This window comes from Telmatherina bonti, assembly GCF_933228915.1.
Source record: "Telmatherina bonti genome assembly, chromosome: 8".
In the NCBI taxonomy this organism is placed as follows: domain Eukaryota; kingdom Metazoa; phylum Chordata; class Actinopteri; order Atheriniformes; family Telmatherinidae; genus Telmatherina; species Telmatherina bonti.
In genome coordinates, this window is record NC_136626.1 from 11946114 (window position 1) to 11964100 (window position 17987).

The window sequence follows — 17987 nt, forward strand, 5'->3', positions numbered from 1 at the left end:
TGCATGACGTTGTGCTTCTTCTGATCCAAGTGCTTCTTATCCTGAGCTGTGACGTGGACAGGGTCTTATCGAGACCAGCTCACCACCTATCAAGGATATAGCAAAGAATGTCTTGTGATCCTTTGATTGTGCAGCTGTTGTTGAATTGGGCCTTTTGATAATACGAGCTGAGAGGTAATCATAGCCGTGGCTCTGCGTCTGCTTGTGTCTCAGTGTTTGTGCAACTCTCAGTTTGATTCATGACAGAGGCACCATGGCACTTCATGAGGACTAGTGTCTATGCATTTTGAAGTTGATCAATCATTCAGCTTTTTGAACTTTAACCTGTGTTACCTCTCTGGACTGTTGTCTGTTAAAGATTGTTACTCAACCGCCCCCCCCGTTCCTTTCCTTCCCTCTCTTCTCCCCAACCCCACAGCCATGCCAAGCAGCCTCATTCCTGCTGACGTTAGGAAGTAAATCAGGCTTTGTATGTGGGTTCTGTTCTGAGGCCTTAACACAGCGTGAGATGGTTGGAGAGCCAGCAGTACCTCAGTCTAATCAGTTTTTACTGTTCCAGTCAAATATCACCAGATGGCTATGGTGGCTTTGATTCTGTACTTGCTTCTCGGTGGGAAATTACCACCAGCTGCTCCACAAACACTGGTGACTTCTGAAAAGAGCCCGTCATACTCTGCGAGGGGGCATCAGAAACTTATTATCAAGTCAAATAAAATGGCAAAAGCTGTAGGAAAGGATTGAATTGCTACGACTTTATTGAACAGAACAGAAGAGAAAAGCAATCAGATTTGAAAAAGTCATATTTCGGTCACCATGTTGGTTGAAGAGCATATTTATTCTGACTTTTTAAAGATTTAATGAGCAGTACCTAAATAAACACTGCTGCTAAACAGTGATTTGAGCAAATTTAAAGGAAAACAAGTAGTATGTGCTTCTTCTTCTCAACTCACAAATTGGCAAGTTGCTTCTGTATTAATGTTACATTTTATTTATTTTATTTGTGGTTTTAACGGTAGCTTAACTACATAAAATCACACGCATGTCCCTGGACTTCAGTGCCACAGAAAGTCTGCTCACCTTTGGGGTCATCCTTTCTCTGTTATAGTTTAATATTTAGCACTTGTATTATTTATATGAAAAGACAAACTCAATTTGCAGGTTTTTGTAGCACTGAAGCAGATTTTTCTGAAATTACCTTTAAAACAAACTATCTTATCAGTTAGCCCGAGCGTGCCAGACTTCCCTTTGATTTTTGCTTTGTGAGTTTCCATGAGGTTTGCTTTTTCTAACAGGATGAGAGTTTCTGTGTTTGGTACACTGTAAACCATCTTGACCATAACAAAAGCACCGGGGAAAAGGGAAAATTCGACTTCTGTGTTAGTAGATAATATACTTTCTGATGGAGGAGGGTGTTTGTGTATATTAGTCTGATGGGTTACAGACAGCTCAGTATTTTTCCTCTTGCTGCTCTATGAGTTGCAGGTGTCACCGTTGCTGGTAATGGCTGACAATCAAATAGAGGCACGCAGCAGCTGAATGCACGGGTTTGTGGGGGAGGACGACTGGAGAAAACTAAATTCAATCAATCCAGATCTAAAGGATCAACATTGCTTTTTCAGATTTGACCCTCTGACCTTTTGGCCCCCAAGGCAATTTTCAAACACCTGCCCCCATTCAGTCGATCCATGTTTATTGTATATCTATTGACTGCTTCTGTGAGATATTTGCATTTGAACAGAGGAGGTACTGCAGCTCTCTTCTCTTTGTGCATGGCAGCGTTTTCAGGGAAGGTCAGAATCTTTTTAATTGCGTGGTAGCGACAATCAGGAGACATTAAGGCAGCACTGTATACCTTTAAACACTCTCAACATCCCTTCAATCACAACCAAGCCCTGTTTCTACCTCAAGGACTAAAGCTTTGGCAGATTGCTTTTCATCAGCCACAACAGAGAATCCTGTTGTGGTCTTCGTTCATGCAGGAAAACCTCATAAAAATTACTCTGATGCACGTTCACAATAACAAAAATAGAGATTGTAATTACTACAGACAATCAGATATCAGCTTTAAGTGTGACTCTAACCTTAAATCAATATCCGTTTTAGTTATGCGAGGGGGTGAAGGACTGTGGTAAGAGCGCCCCTTAGTGGAAGGTTTTATTATGATGCACAATCAGTTAAGTGTTCCTAAATGGAAACACTGAAAGGTCAGAAAGCTTCAAAGAATACATTTACCTCAATAAAAGTACATTATTTCCATGTATCCTTGTATCTTTCCAGTGTTTCATGGGTGTTATACCAGTCGTGGTGTAAAAGCCTCTGAATCAGCATTCAGATGGTCAAGAAACACTCATTTAATACTCCTGAATGCAGACTCGCTGTCTTGTAGAGTCAGCAGCTCATCAAGGTATTAAATTCAGAAAGTAATTCAGAAAGAAATAACAAAATGGATCTACTGATCAGTGATTAAGCATCCCTTTACTCTGACTCGAGCCTGTACATCAGAGGTAGCTGATTTCAGATGTTTAAGTCACAGTGTAGCATAACCAGTCTAACTGTAGCACCTGGTGTGAAACCCGGGCAAATTCAGCGTTTTAAAACAACAGATTTCGGTTCAGGCTGGTTTTTCTCTCCTATTTTTTTTTTCTTTTTTATTCCTGAATGCTGCATCTGTTTGTCCATAGGCGGTTCTTCTCATAGAGCCTGCAGGTGGATTTCATCATTGGATGCGATGAAACTTCCTCAAGACTTTGGCTTTGCTTTGTTGCCAAAGCTGAACCTGTGTTGTGTGGTGATGCAGTTACAAGCTTGGATTGCTTTCTGAAGTCTGCTTGCTTGATGCTGTTGTACAAAGTAAAACTTGAGGACTTAGCAGGAGCATTTTTTGTTCATCTTGAAGTTAAAATTCTTGACCAACTTAACAACAAAACCGCACAATTCATCAGTCTCGTGTGCTCTTTGTCAAATATACATTACATAAGAACAGCATAACCCTTGAAATACTGCTGCTTTTCAATCCCATCAGATCTGTAGGTAAAATAACTTGTAGAAATCTTACTTGGTCCAGAGTGTCTTGCATGCAGAGTTAACTCTGACTCCTGCCCCCACATGCTGCCGACATGGACATTCAGCTGGAACATTTACGGGTTGAGGCGCATGTGGGTTCAGGGCTTTTGACTGGACTTCATCACTGGCTTGACCTCTGTCAGGTGGACTGTGGGCAGGGAAAAATGATGGAAAATAACAAGATGCCTTCTGCTGTGACAATTGTATGAAATAACCTGTATTACTAAGATTCATTAAATAGATTCTTTCTGAAATATGGCTTTGTAGGGTTATGGATTATATCGTGTTTATATTGTTTGTCTTTTGCAATTTCTTTGCTTTTTTTTTTTTTTTTTTTGGACATGCTTTAGCGATTGTGGCACACAGAGATTACTTCTAGAGCAGATTTATGAATACAGCAATGATGATGATGATAACAATGAAAAAGAAAAAACAAAATGTGATTATTTTAGGGAAGCATGTGATGTATGTGTGCGTGTGTGCATGTGTGTGCGTGTGGGAGCTTCAGGTGTCTGAGTATCTTCAGAACAGAAATAAGGTGTGTCTCTTGTGTCTTACAACTTCTCAGGAAAATCTACCTCTACCTCCAGTCTAATGCATTTAACCCGGTGAGGGCTCAAGGTTCTGTTCAGCTGGAAGAGGCATGAGGACGAGCACCAGGGTCTGAAATGAACTTAAGCGTGCCGTATTAGAAATGAACACTCATCTCTGGTGATATGCACGAGATGGAAACTGTAATCATCTCTGCTGGATCAAAACAAAAACATCCTCAGAAATGTCTAGCTTCATTTCCAACACTAGGACGACTCCTTTTGTGCTCCCCTCTTGTCGCCGTTACACATCTGTAACACCTACTGGTCAGTTTGTTTGAGCACCGACAGCAGGGAACCTCCAGCTCTCAACAGCGAACTACTACCAGTACTACAGCAAGTACTGCTCCTTGTACCACTGTTAGTGCGGCAAGTGTGTTGTTCTCAAGTTTTTTTTTTCTGTCTGCTCGTAATTGTGTGCTTCTTCCTCCTTTTTCTATAAATGATTACATTTTTTTTTTTTTTTTTTTGATGAATGGGATGTTTCCCGGTAACCACAGCAGCAGTGAAGTGGCAGCGGGCAATGCAACTGTTTTGTTTTGGGTTTTTTTTCTGAAGGGTGAAGAGCAACTCTTGCCTAATTACTTAATATGTGTTTGTGTGAATACTTTCATTTGAAATCTGAAATAAATAAAATATCACCTTTCTTAAATGTCTACAGAGGTTTGGATGTTGTTTTATTGTTATATATGACAGCATACTTTAGCCAAACAGTCACACAACTGTTAACAAATGACATAAACAGGGATTTTTAGGGAGATGTTGGGCCTGGACAGACTCTTGGAATTGCTTTTTCTTTGTTTTTATTTTATGAAGTCCCCTACACTCTGCTGGAGCTGCTATTTTTCCTAAACACCTTGTGCTTTATGATGGGGGAGCTTTGACATCCATGAAGGCTGCAGCATGATTCACATCCTTTTGACACTCAACCGATTCTGTGACCTTGTGTCCTGTGGATGTGGGAGTTTTCCTCCTAGATGCGACCACTCCCATCACAATGGCAGTGGTCCCGTGTGGGATGAAGGGACCACTCAGAAAAATGTTCTATTGATTTGCAGTGATCCTTCCCTCGAAGACAAGAACCAATAAAATGCCCTCTACAGGGTAATCAAGCCACCTGATCCATCCACTCAGGGGGTCAAGAGTTCAATTTTTATTTTATTTTTATTTTATCAGTTTGCATTTTCAGATTACTGATATTTTTTATAATCATCAACAAGAAGAGAGAAACAAAAATGTCTTCAAATAGCTGATTTTATTTGGTATTTTAAAAATTAAAAAAGGGGAGAAGTATAAAGAACGAATCCTCATTTTATCACAATAACAAAACAGGTCTTTGAGTTTCTTAGCATCTTTATTTGATCTTCAAATTTTGTATATTTTTTCCAAATGGAAGCAGTTGTAAATTAAAAATATGACAAAGTATCCCAGAATGAGTTTTGAGGTAGTTATTTTGAAATAAAACTCATTATTATGAGATAAAAAGTCATTACATTTGAGTCAGTTTTATTTCATAATTTTAAATCTCATAATGACTAACTTATAATTATGACTTCCTCTCATAATAATAAATTATTATCTGAGTTATTTTATCTGGTTCTGTGTTGTTGTACCATTGTCTTTACGCCAGAGGCAAAAACAAATTTGTATTTTTGAGAATGAAATTGACAGTAAAGTGGTCTGAGTCTTATAAAAAAAAAAAAAAAAGGGCATATATTAGTATTTAAATACCATAGATTTTTTCTTACAATAGATCTCTGGTGGATCAGTCAGTCATATTCATACAGCATTACTGGAATATCTGTACTGACCTCCAGAATTTAATGGAAATGATAAAGAAGGAGCACACCTGTCTCTTTGAGGTCACATAGCTGATCTTGTCTCCAATCACAAAAACAAAGCCATCATTCTTGACAGATATGTGTCAAGTCACAGATGTTGAAGGTACAAGAAATGGGAGACATTTACAACCACCAACAGACTCCCAGGCTGCCCACCTTAACAATGATCTGGATTAAACACCTTCTGTGAGATATTCTTAAGAGATAGCAGATTCTTAAAGAAGGTAAAATGTAAGACCCCAGTTCTACCTCTCACCAAACATGGTGATGGCAGGAACACTGTGGGAATGTTTTTCTGCTGCAGAAGCCAGGAAACCAGTTAGTCGATGAAGATGAAGAAAAATACTGGGCAACTGAGCGTGAAAATATGTTTGGCTGTGTTAATGCAAAGATGAAGTTGACCTAAACCATGTGTAAAACCTAATCAATGGCTGTCCAGCTCCGGTGCTCAAGGGCCACAATCCTTCAAGTTTTCTATATATTCCTATTCCAACACACCTGATTCAAACGGCCTATACTAATTTGAGTCAGATGCACTGGAGAAGTAATTTATCAAAAACATGCAGGACAGCAGCCCTGGAGGACTGACCTGGGACAACTCTCCAATCTTAAGAGTGCACTGTGTAACTACAGCAAAGACCAATTACAGAAAAATGTGATACGTTACTTTTAAAAGAACATGTTTCTATTGGTGTATTGTCATTTTAATAAAATAACTTGTGTTTTTATTCTTTTTATATGAGCCATTCACACATGGGTCCACACTCAAGGCAGCTGCCATGTTGGTGCCATCATTTTGAGTCAAACAGCAACACCAGCTTTGTTTTAAGGAGGACCCTCTGGGATAAGAACACCACAAGGCACAAAGAAGAAGACTTTTTAATTCTTACGTATGATTAGCATCCATTTTCACACCTGTTGTTTGTTATTATAAGTTCAGTTACATGGGGTGCAGCTCTTTCCATGACAGCATTTCTAAAAACTTCTAAAGTTCATCTTTCAGTTGATTTGCATCTCAGTCCATTGCTATTAGTCTTTCAGATAGATATACACTAAGTTAAGATTTGTTGGTCAACTTTCAGCAAAACTATTTCAACATTACAGTTAAAAAGACATAAAGATTGATCACATTGAAGATTAAAAAAAAAACCCAAAACATTGTATAACATTTTCCCAATAAGCTTTTATTTCACTGCATTTAGTGAAAGGTTCCATGATCTTGCTTGATGCTGCACAGTCAAGCAGAGTAAAGTATGTTCTATTAATAAAACCATTAATCATTATTTTCTTCACTGATCAGGAATCTGCACAAAATCCGTTTCCTAATTTCTTTTAACTCCATTACTATTATTTACTGATTCATTGTATGGTTTTTATGCTACTTTTTTGACTGGCAATTACTTTTAACCTCATCTACTTCACTTTGACGTGACTTTAAAGTATGTGGTCAATTGTAATCTGATTTGTAAATATTTGCACTCCATTCATGCACTCGTTTAATTGCCAAAAGACAGATAAATTCTACTTTTCTTCAGAGCTTTAAGTAAGAAAGTTAATGTCATTAATTTGTTGTTTAAGTGCCTTTCTGCACCTATTAAAGCAGGTATACCATGGTCAGAGATAACTCTAATGACAACTGCATTATTTTCGTACATAGCACACGTAGTTTGGAGAGTTAAATTATTGTAATAACACTCCGCTACCAGGCGTCACCATAACAACGCGTTAATCCACTGTAATCAACTGATGCAGATAAACTGGCTTTTAACAGGTGAATGAGACAACCGTGCTGTATCTCGACGACGGTTGTTTAGCACAAAAAGTATATCGAGACCAACATTAAATTGTTCCTATATTTGAGTATAATCAGCAAGTGTAGTAAAAAAAAAAATAAATAAATAAAATAAAAATTAAATGTTTACGGTGTGGGACCAAACAAAATGAGGATCTGTGCATTAAACGGTTATAATGAACGACGCGGATCCGTATTCGTGTTCCTCCACGAAGTTTAATTCTTACATATATGTCGGCATATTACCCTCTTTTTCTAAATACAACGTTTATCTGTTGACCTAGATGTTTCCCCGGTTCACGTGATCATATGAACACCCAGCTCAACCATAGACTGTGTAAAAAGAACTCAACGTGACTCGCGGTTTATGTTGGAGCCTGTAGCTGAACTCCTCTGAAGCACCGCCCACACACAACCGTACGCAGCACCGAACCTAACGCACCTAAGCATATTTAAACAGGTCGCGGAGATTAATGGGGCGGAGCTAAGAACTAAGCACAATCTGTCGAGTGGATAAAAAACGAGGCATCCAAGACAGAAACGGGTAAACAGAGAGGTTCGCATTTATATGTTTATAAGACCCTCTCTGGAGACACCGAAGACGAGCCGTCGACCATCCAGGTGTATCTCATCTCTTTATATACAGTCTATGGTTGGAGCCTGTGGCTGAACTCCTCTGAAGCACCGCCCACACACAACCGTCCGCAGCACCGAACCTAACGCACCTAAGCATATTTAAACAGGTCGCGGGGGTGAGCGGGGCGGAGCTAAGAGTTAAACACAAGCGGTAGAGGCTTGTCGAGAAAAAAAACGAGACATCCAAGAGAGAAACGGGTAAACAGAGAAGTTCGCATTTAGATGTTTATAAGACCCGTATGAGAAACAAAAATGAGACTAAGGTCTCAAAAAACAATTGCTGCCTCTCCGGAGACACCGAAGGCGAGCCGTCGACCATCCATCAAAGGGGTTTCTAAACAAGCGGAATCGGTAACCGAAAGCCCAGTCTTGGCCAAGGTAACACACTGGGATAAAACTACAATTTTCTGTCAGATCAGTGGCATCTTACATCTTTGTATCACAGTGGCAAACACTTTGAAGGTGAACGGCACTAGATGTGTAAGTTACTGCTTGTTTTTACCGACGCTTGGCTGGCTAGCCGCTGGCTAGTGGCTAACTAGCCTAGCCTCTCCTCAGTAGGCTGCCTTGCTAACCACCATTAGCCACTGGTCTGTTGATGCAGCAGCTGAACGATTGATGGCTTTGCCTTCCTCTTTTAGTTTGACTTCAAGTTGCTTTTTCATGCAGGAACTCACCATCGTGTGGGAGATTTGTTGTTCCCCCCCCCCCAAACACACTTCAAAATCTCAATATGTTCAAAATACATTGGAAATCAACCTTATTTGATAGAGGCCATACTGACAAGATTTTTTTTTTTTTTTTTTTTTTTTTTTTTTAATGTTTTAAACGTGTCTAGGTTTTCTTTTGACCAAATGATTCCAATTAATAAAACAGCACGATACATTTTTGCACTTTCCCTGAACTAACCTGATTAAGTGTGGTGTTTTCTGTACCTAAAAATATTCACTTTTATTATTTTCCCTCTTCCTCTGTTCATTTCAGTCTTTGTTCTGTAAATAAGTGGATTTTTTGTGTCAGTCTTCAAACTGGAAAATTAAAGTACTTTAGGGGGGAAAAAAATTAAATTTTTGTGGGAAAAAAATCTATTTTAAAATTGTGAAGCAAAATAATCAAGATATTCGATTTTTTTTTCCTTTTTTTTCCCCCCAGCCCAATTAGGTTCTTTTCATATTAAATTGCAAAGGTGCTGCGTTAATTTAATGTCATCGTACTTAATTGTATGTCGTACTATACTAGTTGGATTGAGGATAAGTGTGCACCTCAAAGTTGTGTCACCTGGGTAATGCACTGATAGAATTTCATCCTAGTGTGGGGCGTTTTTATTTTTTATAACTCACTTTGACTTCTTGTTTCGGGTTGGGTAGCTTGATGCAGCCATAAAGGATTAAAAAGCCCAGTTGCATGTGAGAGATGCTCCCAGTAAAGTAGGTCATTAGGTCACATGCTTGCACATGGTGGTTTATGCTGCTGAAGCCCACAAGGTCTATTTGCAGGTTTGACTTTGACTCGGTTTACACCAAAACACTTTATTTTGAACCATTGAATATTTAAAAGAAAAATAAAGAGAGAAAACACAAATAGGGCTAGAAAGAAACCATGTCGTGTGCCTCGAGCATGCAGTGACCAGCAATAGGGTTGGTTGGTACCACCTCGGGGAGGAACTCCCATGGCGATTATTTATTTATTTTTTTGTCTCTGTCAACACCCCTAGTCATATATGATAGCAGTCCAGAGGTGTTTGCAAATTATGCTATCACATGACTTAACACTAAATAATAGGGGTGTGACGATATGATTCGATTCTGATTTTTTTTTTTTTAGTGCTGATTTGATTTAAATTGCGATTCTCACATTTTTTTTTTTATATATTGCTGATTTTGTAGATTAAAAACAAAAAAATGTATGTATAAAAATTTTTTTTTATTATTTTGCTAGTCATTTTTCTTGATTTTAATGAGGAAAAAACAGCACAGTGGCCAGATCATCATTCTGCTTCTATAATGCCCAATGCCCAAGAAGACAAGTAAAAAGATCAAAAATGATTTTTTTTTTTTTTTTTTTTTTTAAAAAAAAAAAAGGACAAACTTTATATTGGATTAATGTTATTTATTTGGAAGAAAAAAAAAAAAAGGTTTAAAAACTGTGAAACAAAAAATCCAGATTTTCGACTTGATTTTTCCCACCCCTACTAAATAATAATTTTCTGGTCAGGAGTTGAGGGCTTTAGGGATATTTTCTTTCTGTCAACCTCAGAGGACCAATATTGCCCTGGTTAGATCTGCCTACATCAGCAACCCTGTAGGTCATCATGGCAGCCAAATCTAATATGGCTGCCACCAATAAAATGTTTCTGGCACTAGCGATTGAACTATATGATGTACACATGCAAACTTTGTGCATATTCACCTTTATTTCACCATGAGAAACACACTGGAATTCATATTTTCTAATTTGCATTATTTCTAAGATGGTGGTGACTTGAAAATTAATGTTACTGAAAGTATTTATTTTGGAAAGCTTGGTGTCTATTTTATGCTCTTTTAGCAAAGAGAAAGTGATTGGAAAAATGCAGATTTATGATTTTGTGTGTGTACATGCTTGTGCATTTAAGTGGCTAACTCCTCCTGCATCTCTGGTCATCCCTTCTCCGCAGGTCATTGCCCGTCTGATGGTAGAGCTGACCTTTCAAGGGGTTCTTGTCAAAAACTTTGTGGTTTTATTCTGCCAAAACTTTGCCTCTGTGTAAATCAGAAGCTACAACACATGTTTGTGTTTCACTGTCTCAGGGCTGTGATGTAAACGAGCAGTCTTTTGTTGCTTTAGTTGATTTCATGGCATTTTTGTCTTTATTGCTACAACTCTACTCCCATGGCAGCTTTCTGAAAATGAAAGATTATAAGGGTAGACTTTCCTTACTGTGGCGTTTTGAGAGATGAAATGTTTTTGTTGTGATATTTTTGGTGTTTTTATTCATTTTATAGTTTCCTCATGTGTACACCATTGTTTATAAGAACTTATAAACCATCATATTGACTACAAGTTAGCACTTTGAGTTTTTTTTTGTATGTCAGACATATTTTTCACTTTATTCACGTGTATGTTAGATGCTATTTTTAAGCTAATTGTTGTGATGTGTACTTATGTTACAGTAAATGTAGTGTAGTGAAACATCAGTTTGCTGACCCCTTCCAACTGCACGTCTGACCACTGTAACCGGTTTCATATTCATCATTATAGTCTGAAACAAGAAATTGATTTTAAATAATTTGATTTCTTTATGCTTGGTTCTCATGTCTGTCTGCAGAATTTACACACCTTGCGGGGAATATACCTTTTACCCTATAATATGTTAGATATGTAGAACTGATAGATGTACTCTCTATTTTAAAAAAAAAAAAAAAAAAGTATTTTGCTTTTTACTCCATAGAGCGAAGAAACGTTGGATCGAAACTCTGATGATGACGATGAAGTTCCCATGATGAGGAGGCGGCCAGTGCATCGTGGCCGGGCCAGGAAGAGGGCCAGAGCTGTGGACGACAAAGAGTCGGGTAAATTTGCACCATCAGCAGACTTTCCCAGAGGATAAAACCGTAGTACATTTTCACGTTTACTCCTGTCTTTTCTCTGTTCTGACTGATGATGGTCTTTCTGTGGTCTAGATTTGGCATTCAAGACTCCACTCAGGCCCATAATACGCCATGAGCGCATACTGTCAGAGATTGACGTGGCGTCTCCTCGAAACTCAACCGCCAGAAATATCTATTCTCCCATCGTGCGTTTCCTCACACCCAGCAAAGAAAGTGAGTGCAGCTACCGTTGCTGAATTCTGAGCCTGGGATTTCAAGAGAAAGGAAGCCGTAATTGATCCTTTTTGTCTTGTGAACATGAGTTTTGTCACTTTATCCTCCTCTTTGGGAAATGATTGTTTATTCCTCAGAGGATTTTTTTTTTTCCCGTTTCCTTCACCAACCATGAGAAAAAAATTCCTATTGCCTTCGTCACGCTAAGTTTGTTCTCTCTTTACAAAAACTTGACAAGCTTTTGTTGCAGGAATCTGAAAAGTCCTGTTTGGTTTTCCTAGTTAAGAATAGTGATTGTGGGGAATTTAGCCGAGCTGCAGTAGATCAGCTAAACTTCACCAAACTCGTCCATGCTTTACAATGAATCATGTTGTTCATAGATCTAAATTGCTGTTTTTTTTGTTTTTTTTTTTAATGCCATCTTATTTAAGAACCCGAAGTCGGTATTTTAATTTTTTTTATTCTTCAGCATCGAGCTCTAAAATTCATAATTAAGAACTAAATAGTTGTGTGGATAGCTAATATCAGTGAAGGATGGCTTTTTTGTCATTGATCTGAGTCATTACTGTTCTGAAATATCAGAAATAAGGACTTCACTGTAAGATTATCAGTGTTTGTCTGTGTGCTGTTGTAACATTACTTCATGTGTGTAAAGTATCTTGTTTTGTATTGAGGAAAGAGGAAATTTGGTGATGCTGAGTCATTATTTCTTGACTCGTAAATTCATAATGCTTCAGATTTTCTTTGCTTTTATTTATTTATTTATTTTGTTTCTGTCTAGATCTGAAGTGTCCTGGAACAGGAAACAGTGTAATAATGAGCCCAGAACAAGGTGTGTTTGGTTATGGCTCCATTGATCTTCTGGCTGGTGATGAGGACGATGATGTCTTTGATCCGTAAGTACAATTTTTACCCTTCATCCCATCCACCAGGCATGGCAAACATTGGAAAGATATCTTTATGTATTTAAAAAAAACAAAACAAAAAAACCCCATAAATTCTGAGAAAAGTCCACTTTCTAACTGAACTTGTTTTTGCAACAAATGAATAAAATCTTTTTTTAGCTAATCAGTAAATTTTGAAGATGTGTTCAACACTTGTCTCTGTAATCTCATGAATGGTATTTTGTATCGAACTCCAGATGTATTTCTTGTTTCCAGATTTACCTTTATCAAGAACATCCCATCACAGTCTCAGCATTCCTGTCCCTGTCTCAGAGATATTCCCCCCAAAACCAGAAGCACCCCAGAGGCCACACTGGTGGTTGATCTGGTGAGTTTAATCTGCTGTGGCTTACAGCTTGCAGGACATGAACACAGCAGTTCAGACCCGTACATATTCACCAGCAGGAACTGTGACGTAATAATCTGCATCCATACATACTTTTCTTCTTTTCCTCTGAACTTTCACGGTTGTGGTTGCTGAATTGATTTCTCGTCTTGGTTGGGACACAGCAACGGGGAAAATATAAACCTTTTAAAACTGAATAGTTTTGCAAGTGACAGAAAATGAGAGAGATGTTTTTAAAACAAAACTCTTCGACTGCTTAAGCTTAACAGCTTCAACAACTTAACGCCAACGGATTCTGATGGAGGTAACATAGATTTCACATCATGTGCTGTATATAAGGCTGAGACTGCAGATGGGACTGATTTGTGAATGACATCTCGTGCTGAGGACGAGTGACGTGTCCAAAATAAATATCTCTGTGGATGACTCTGTGTCCTGCAGAGTGTTGTGTTTGATGGTGAACTTTGTGCATTCTCATATACTAGTACTTTACTTTCATCCTCATTTGTCTTTTAGCTTTCATTACTGGAGGCATTTGCTGAAGCATCATTTTGATAATATTATAAACTGTTAGAAAATTAGTTTCCATCCTGAGTTGCTTAGATTTTTCTCCAAGGTTTTATATTATTGCAAGAATCAAAATACTATATATTGTGTTCTCTAGTAAAATAGTCTCTGTGGGGTCTGGGCCACTGTTTTCCAGTAATCTGATAACCTGGAGGTATGACTGATGGAGTTAAATGACAATTATGTGTTTTCTTTATTTTTGAGCAGTTTACTCTTTTTAAATATCCTGATTTTCTGCAGTTATTTAAATCACAGGTCATTTACATAGAAATCATTGTCACTCTGTGAAACTGTGTTTTGAAGTTTTTTTTTTTTTTTTTTTTTTTTTTTAAATTTCAGAAAAATATTACACAATACTATTGGATTAATTAGAAAGAAGTTTGAGTTTTTTGCTGTACAATAAACTTAAACTGCTAAATGTGTCTTTCCAGGAGGAGACGCTGATGTACAGTTCCCTGAACGTGATTGAAGAAGCAGATTACACCTTTAACACAACTTTCCAGGATCATCAGTACAAGGTGACTACTTAGGATCGAAGCTGGTTCTAAGATTTCGACAGAAGCTCGAACACAGCCGTAGTACAATGTATTTATTTTAAAAGAGCTTAACTTGAATAGAAACCCTGGACCCACTTATCATCTTTCTCTTTTCCTGAAACAGGCGTATATGATCCTACGACCATACATGAGGGAGTTTCTACAGGCTATGGCAAAAATATATGAGGTATGGATCACAAACATGTTTCTTTTTTATTTAAGCTTTTGCCAAATCAGATTTTCATTTCCTCTTTCAGTTTTCATATTAATCCCAGACTTTTTTTTTTTTTTTTTTTTTAAATACAGCTGTTTGTTTACACGTGTGCAAAGAAAGAATATGCAGATAAGATCCTGGAGATCCTGGACCCTCAGAGAAAATTGTTTCGGTACGTTTCCCAGCGAGCTGCTTGTGTTTGTGTTTAAAAAGTTCCTGCCATAATGTCACCAAACGGCAGACTGACCTTCTGTAAAATGAACATGTTCAGTGTATTTAGGACAGAAATTAGGTCCCATCTGCCTCTGATCATTTGACGTCATGTTGATTTCTCTTTTTAAGACACCGTTTGTACCAAGATGATTGTGCCTGCGTTCTTGGACACTACATAAAAGATCTGGGCATCATTGGGAGGGACCTCAGAAAGACGGTGGTTCTGGATAACGCACCACACACATATCCATACCATGTAAGCCCTTTGTGCATTTAATATCATAACTGTTTTATTTACAAAACAATCTAAGACTATTTTATGTTTTTAAAAGAGGCAGGTCACATGACCAACTCGGATATTTCTATTGGTTTGTTTTATATCAAAGCTTTATTTTTGTGTTGTTTGTCCTCACCGAGCTGCCGTAGAAAATCTTATTGCCACACGGTGAAAGGAGAAGCGATTCACTCATGTTTGTGGTTGTTTTGCAGCTGATGAACACAATTCCCATCAAGAGCTGGTCTGGAGAGCTGGAAGACAAAGAGCTGCAGAAGCTCATCCCCTATATGGAGAAACTGGCTGCAGCTGTGAGTTTGTTTCGTAATAAAGACATTTTCATACATAAACACCAGGTTTTCACAAAGACGTCCACACACTGTTTCTTTTTCTGAAGTTGCTTTTCATACAAACATCACAGCGTCCGGCTTTCTGTGCTGTCGGGGGGGCAGCTGTTGAGAGCATGCAGGAGGCAACACGTGGTGCAGAAATGATGCAAGCTGCTGTCTTTTAAACATTGACATGATGCACTTCGCTTATCCTCCATAATGGGGAGAAACTCACCAGTACACAGACATGTTCACAGCAATGTGGAACATTTGTCGACACACACTTGTATTGTCGCTCTAGAGGTTTATATGAGGCCTGGGTGGAAAAATCACTGCAGAAAGTCCAGAGTGGACGTTCGTGTTCTCACGTGGCACTACGCCGGAACACATCAGGACTCCAGTCAGCGTGAAAGTGGTTTTAGTTTCACCCCCCTCCGTTTCAGCTGTTTCCCATAAAACGATTGGAGCCATGATGGTCCTGGACCTGTTCCGCTTCAAGCAGAACAAAGCCAGCAGCTGATCACAGCGGAGCAAGATTTTCATCTGTTCCTCTGGACAGCGGTGTCGAAGGAACACCGCCTGAAAGAGGAACTGTTAGGTCTGCCATGGGGAAGTTGTCAGAAAACATTTCCAGATAAACGGCAATGTTTCATGAGCGCTAGCTGTATGAATGAGCGACTGCTGCTCTGGTTTCGCCTCAAGGAGCTTTGTCCTCGTTTCTGTTGCCCCCGTGTGGCCACGGTGTGTCACACTGTGTGTGTTTTAAAAGGGTGGATGGAGAAATGTTGGAAGAGGCCTTTAACAATCAATAACTCTGAAAGGCACCAGACACACACCTTTTTAACATGAATAAACAGTTTGATTAACTCACAGGGTGTTTGTTTATAATGCCAACACACGGTCGCAGCATGTAACTGTAGGAAAAGTCAAACCTGCGGATCTGACTTGAATCTGTGTGGATTCATATCGTTGGTACCTGATGATGTAGATCAGGTGCATCCGCATAAACTGATGAAAATAATTTATTAATCTGCAGGAAATATTGTTTTGTACCAGCGAGCTTTAGCTGTATGGTGACGGTTGGTGCGGCTCGTCGACTGTGAGTGCAACAGCTGGTTATCTGCAGCAGCATCTGCCTGCTAACTTTCCTCCCCCAGCTTCAAAGTTGGGTCTGAATATCTCCTGCTGTGTTTTTTCAGGAGGATTTTCAGGAGGTGCTGAAGAAGAGGAAGGATCATTTCCACAGGCTGCTGTCGGAGGACTGACAGGACCCCCCCCCCCCATCCTCCTCTTCAAGCTGCTCTTTGACTACTTCACATGACTTTCACAGTTCATGTCCGCTTTCGTTTTGCTGCGGTCAAAAAGCAGAATCCAGCCGGGCTTTGGCGAACCTGCAGACCGTTGGTTTGTGGTGGACGTGCCCCCCCCCCCTCCTCTGTCCTCCCTGGCGACATGTAAAACCTGCAGATCAGTCGTCGCTGTAACCTGCCTTCTCACCGGGACTCATTCCAAAAGCAACAAACTGCTAACCTGTGTATATAGTTACAAAACAAAACATGAGATCTTTTGTCATTTTTTATTTATTGATTATATTGCTGATCAGCAGCTGTTATCTGTATATTTTAGAAATGCTTTCAATGCAATGACCCTCATAAATGTAGAAAATAAACGCCAGTTACGTAGTTTTGTCTCAGTAATTTGTTCTATAGCGGTCACTGTTATGGTTATACATGTTCCTTCCCACACCAAGAAGCCGTTTTTCTTACGAATATTAACACAGAGAGCAATGATGAGCTGGAATTTTAATATAGATTTGGTCTCAATGTTTTATGTATTGCAACACCAGCAACTTCAGATTTTCAAGCTTTAAACTGGAAAATCAGGTTTCAGTTCCAGATTTATTTTTTTATTTATTTATTTTTCCCCCCCAGAAATTTTAACCTGAATGTTCTCGAAATTTCCTTTTATGTGCAAGAAGTTGTTCTCATGTATGTGCTGTCATTTTCTACCAATTCTCTACAGGAGCCATCATCACAAAAACTGACTGTTAAACAAAGTGCATCGCTTTCTGTGCTGCAGGAAAGCTAAACTTCAACACAGCTGACGGAAAAGAGGCTTTAAAACAGAAAGTCACTGGAATACAGCAGCTCTGCTGTGTTCATACTTTCATGTTTTTCTAAACACTCAAGCTCCTCAACTTTGACTTCTCAATTATGAAAAAATGTTGATTTTTTTTTTATTATTTTTTTTTTATCCCTGAAATGTTTGATAACATTAAATGGAAAATTAGATTTGTGCAAAGACTGGAGTTAGATTTACAACGTATTTAAGTTCACATTTGTTTCGTCAATCGCTGGTGCAGCATCTCCAATCAGATCATTTGAGTACATGTGAATATGAAACACTGAACATGTCACAACACACAGCTGATTACTATAAGCTCACACTTCACACGAATCAGCTGGAAGAAGCTGCTGTGTTGCGGATTTTAAGATCAACAAGCAGCTTGGTGATTTTTGAGGAATGAATATGGGACTTAAAACGTCCCCAGCGGTGCAAACGCTCATCCCGCGTGGATGTTAGAGGAAAGTCAGTGTAAATGTTTACTGTCCTGTTTAGATAAACTTGCGCTTGTGATGGATGTGATTGTTATTGTTGGATTTGAAGGTAAACTGAGAGTAAGCGCCTCCTTCGGCTTTATTTGCTCCATATGGTGTTTGACATGGTACCCAGGAAGAAAGGAGGGGGGAAAAACAGCCCTGTGTGGGCGGAGGAAAAGCCTAGTATTTTGTCGGTCCTGAAATTTGATTCAGAAGTTCAGGATCCTGGAAGACAAAAA

At 38.8% G+C, this 17987-nt stretch overlaps 1 protein-coding gene across 1 annotated transcript; it reads left to right on the forward strand.

Moving 5' to 3' along the window:
* Window positions 1-8133: 8133 nt before the first annotated feature.
* ctdspl3 (CTD (carboxy-terminal domain, RNA polymerase II, polypeptide A) small phosphatase like 3) lies at window positions 8134-16680 on the forward strand. The gene is made up of 11 exons (XM_079245226.1): window positions 8134-8300; window positions 11353-11473; window positions 11585-11725; window positions 12507-12621; window positions 12886-12997; window positions 14014-14100; window positions 14243-14305; window positions 14425-14504; window positions 14675-14801; window positions 15035-15130; window positions 16348-16680. The coding sequence occupies exons 1-11, from the start codon at window positions 8175-8177 to the stop codon at window positions 16411-16413; spliced, it is 1134 nt and encodes a 377-aa protein (XP_079101352.1). The 5' UTR covers window positions 8134-8174; the 3' UTR covers window positions 16414-16680.
* The last annotated feature ends 1307 nt before the right edge of the window (window positions 16681-17987 follow it).

Bases quoted from the DNA above. Each gene is read 5' to 3' on its own strand.
- ctdspl3 (XM_079245226.1), top strand. From the start codon at position 8,175: ATGAGACTAAGGTCTCAAAAAACAATTGCTGCCTCTCCGGAGACACCG. The intron at 12,622-12,885 runs GTAAGTACAATT...TCTTGTTTCCAG, and splicing joins GACGATGATGTCTTTGATCC to ATTTACCTTTATCAAGAACA. The intron at 15,131-16,347 runs GTGAGTTTGTTT...GTGTTTTTTCAG, and splicing joins TGGAGAAACTGGCTGCAGCT to GAGGATTTTCAGGAGGTGCT.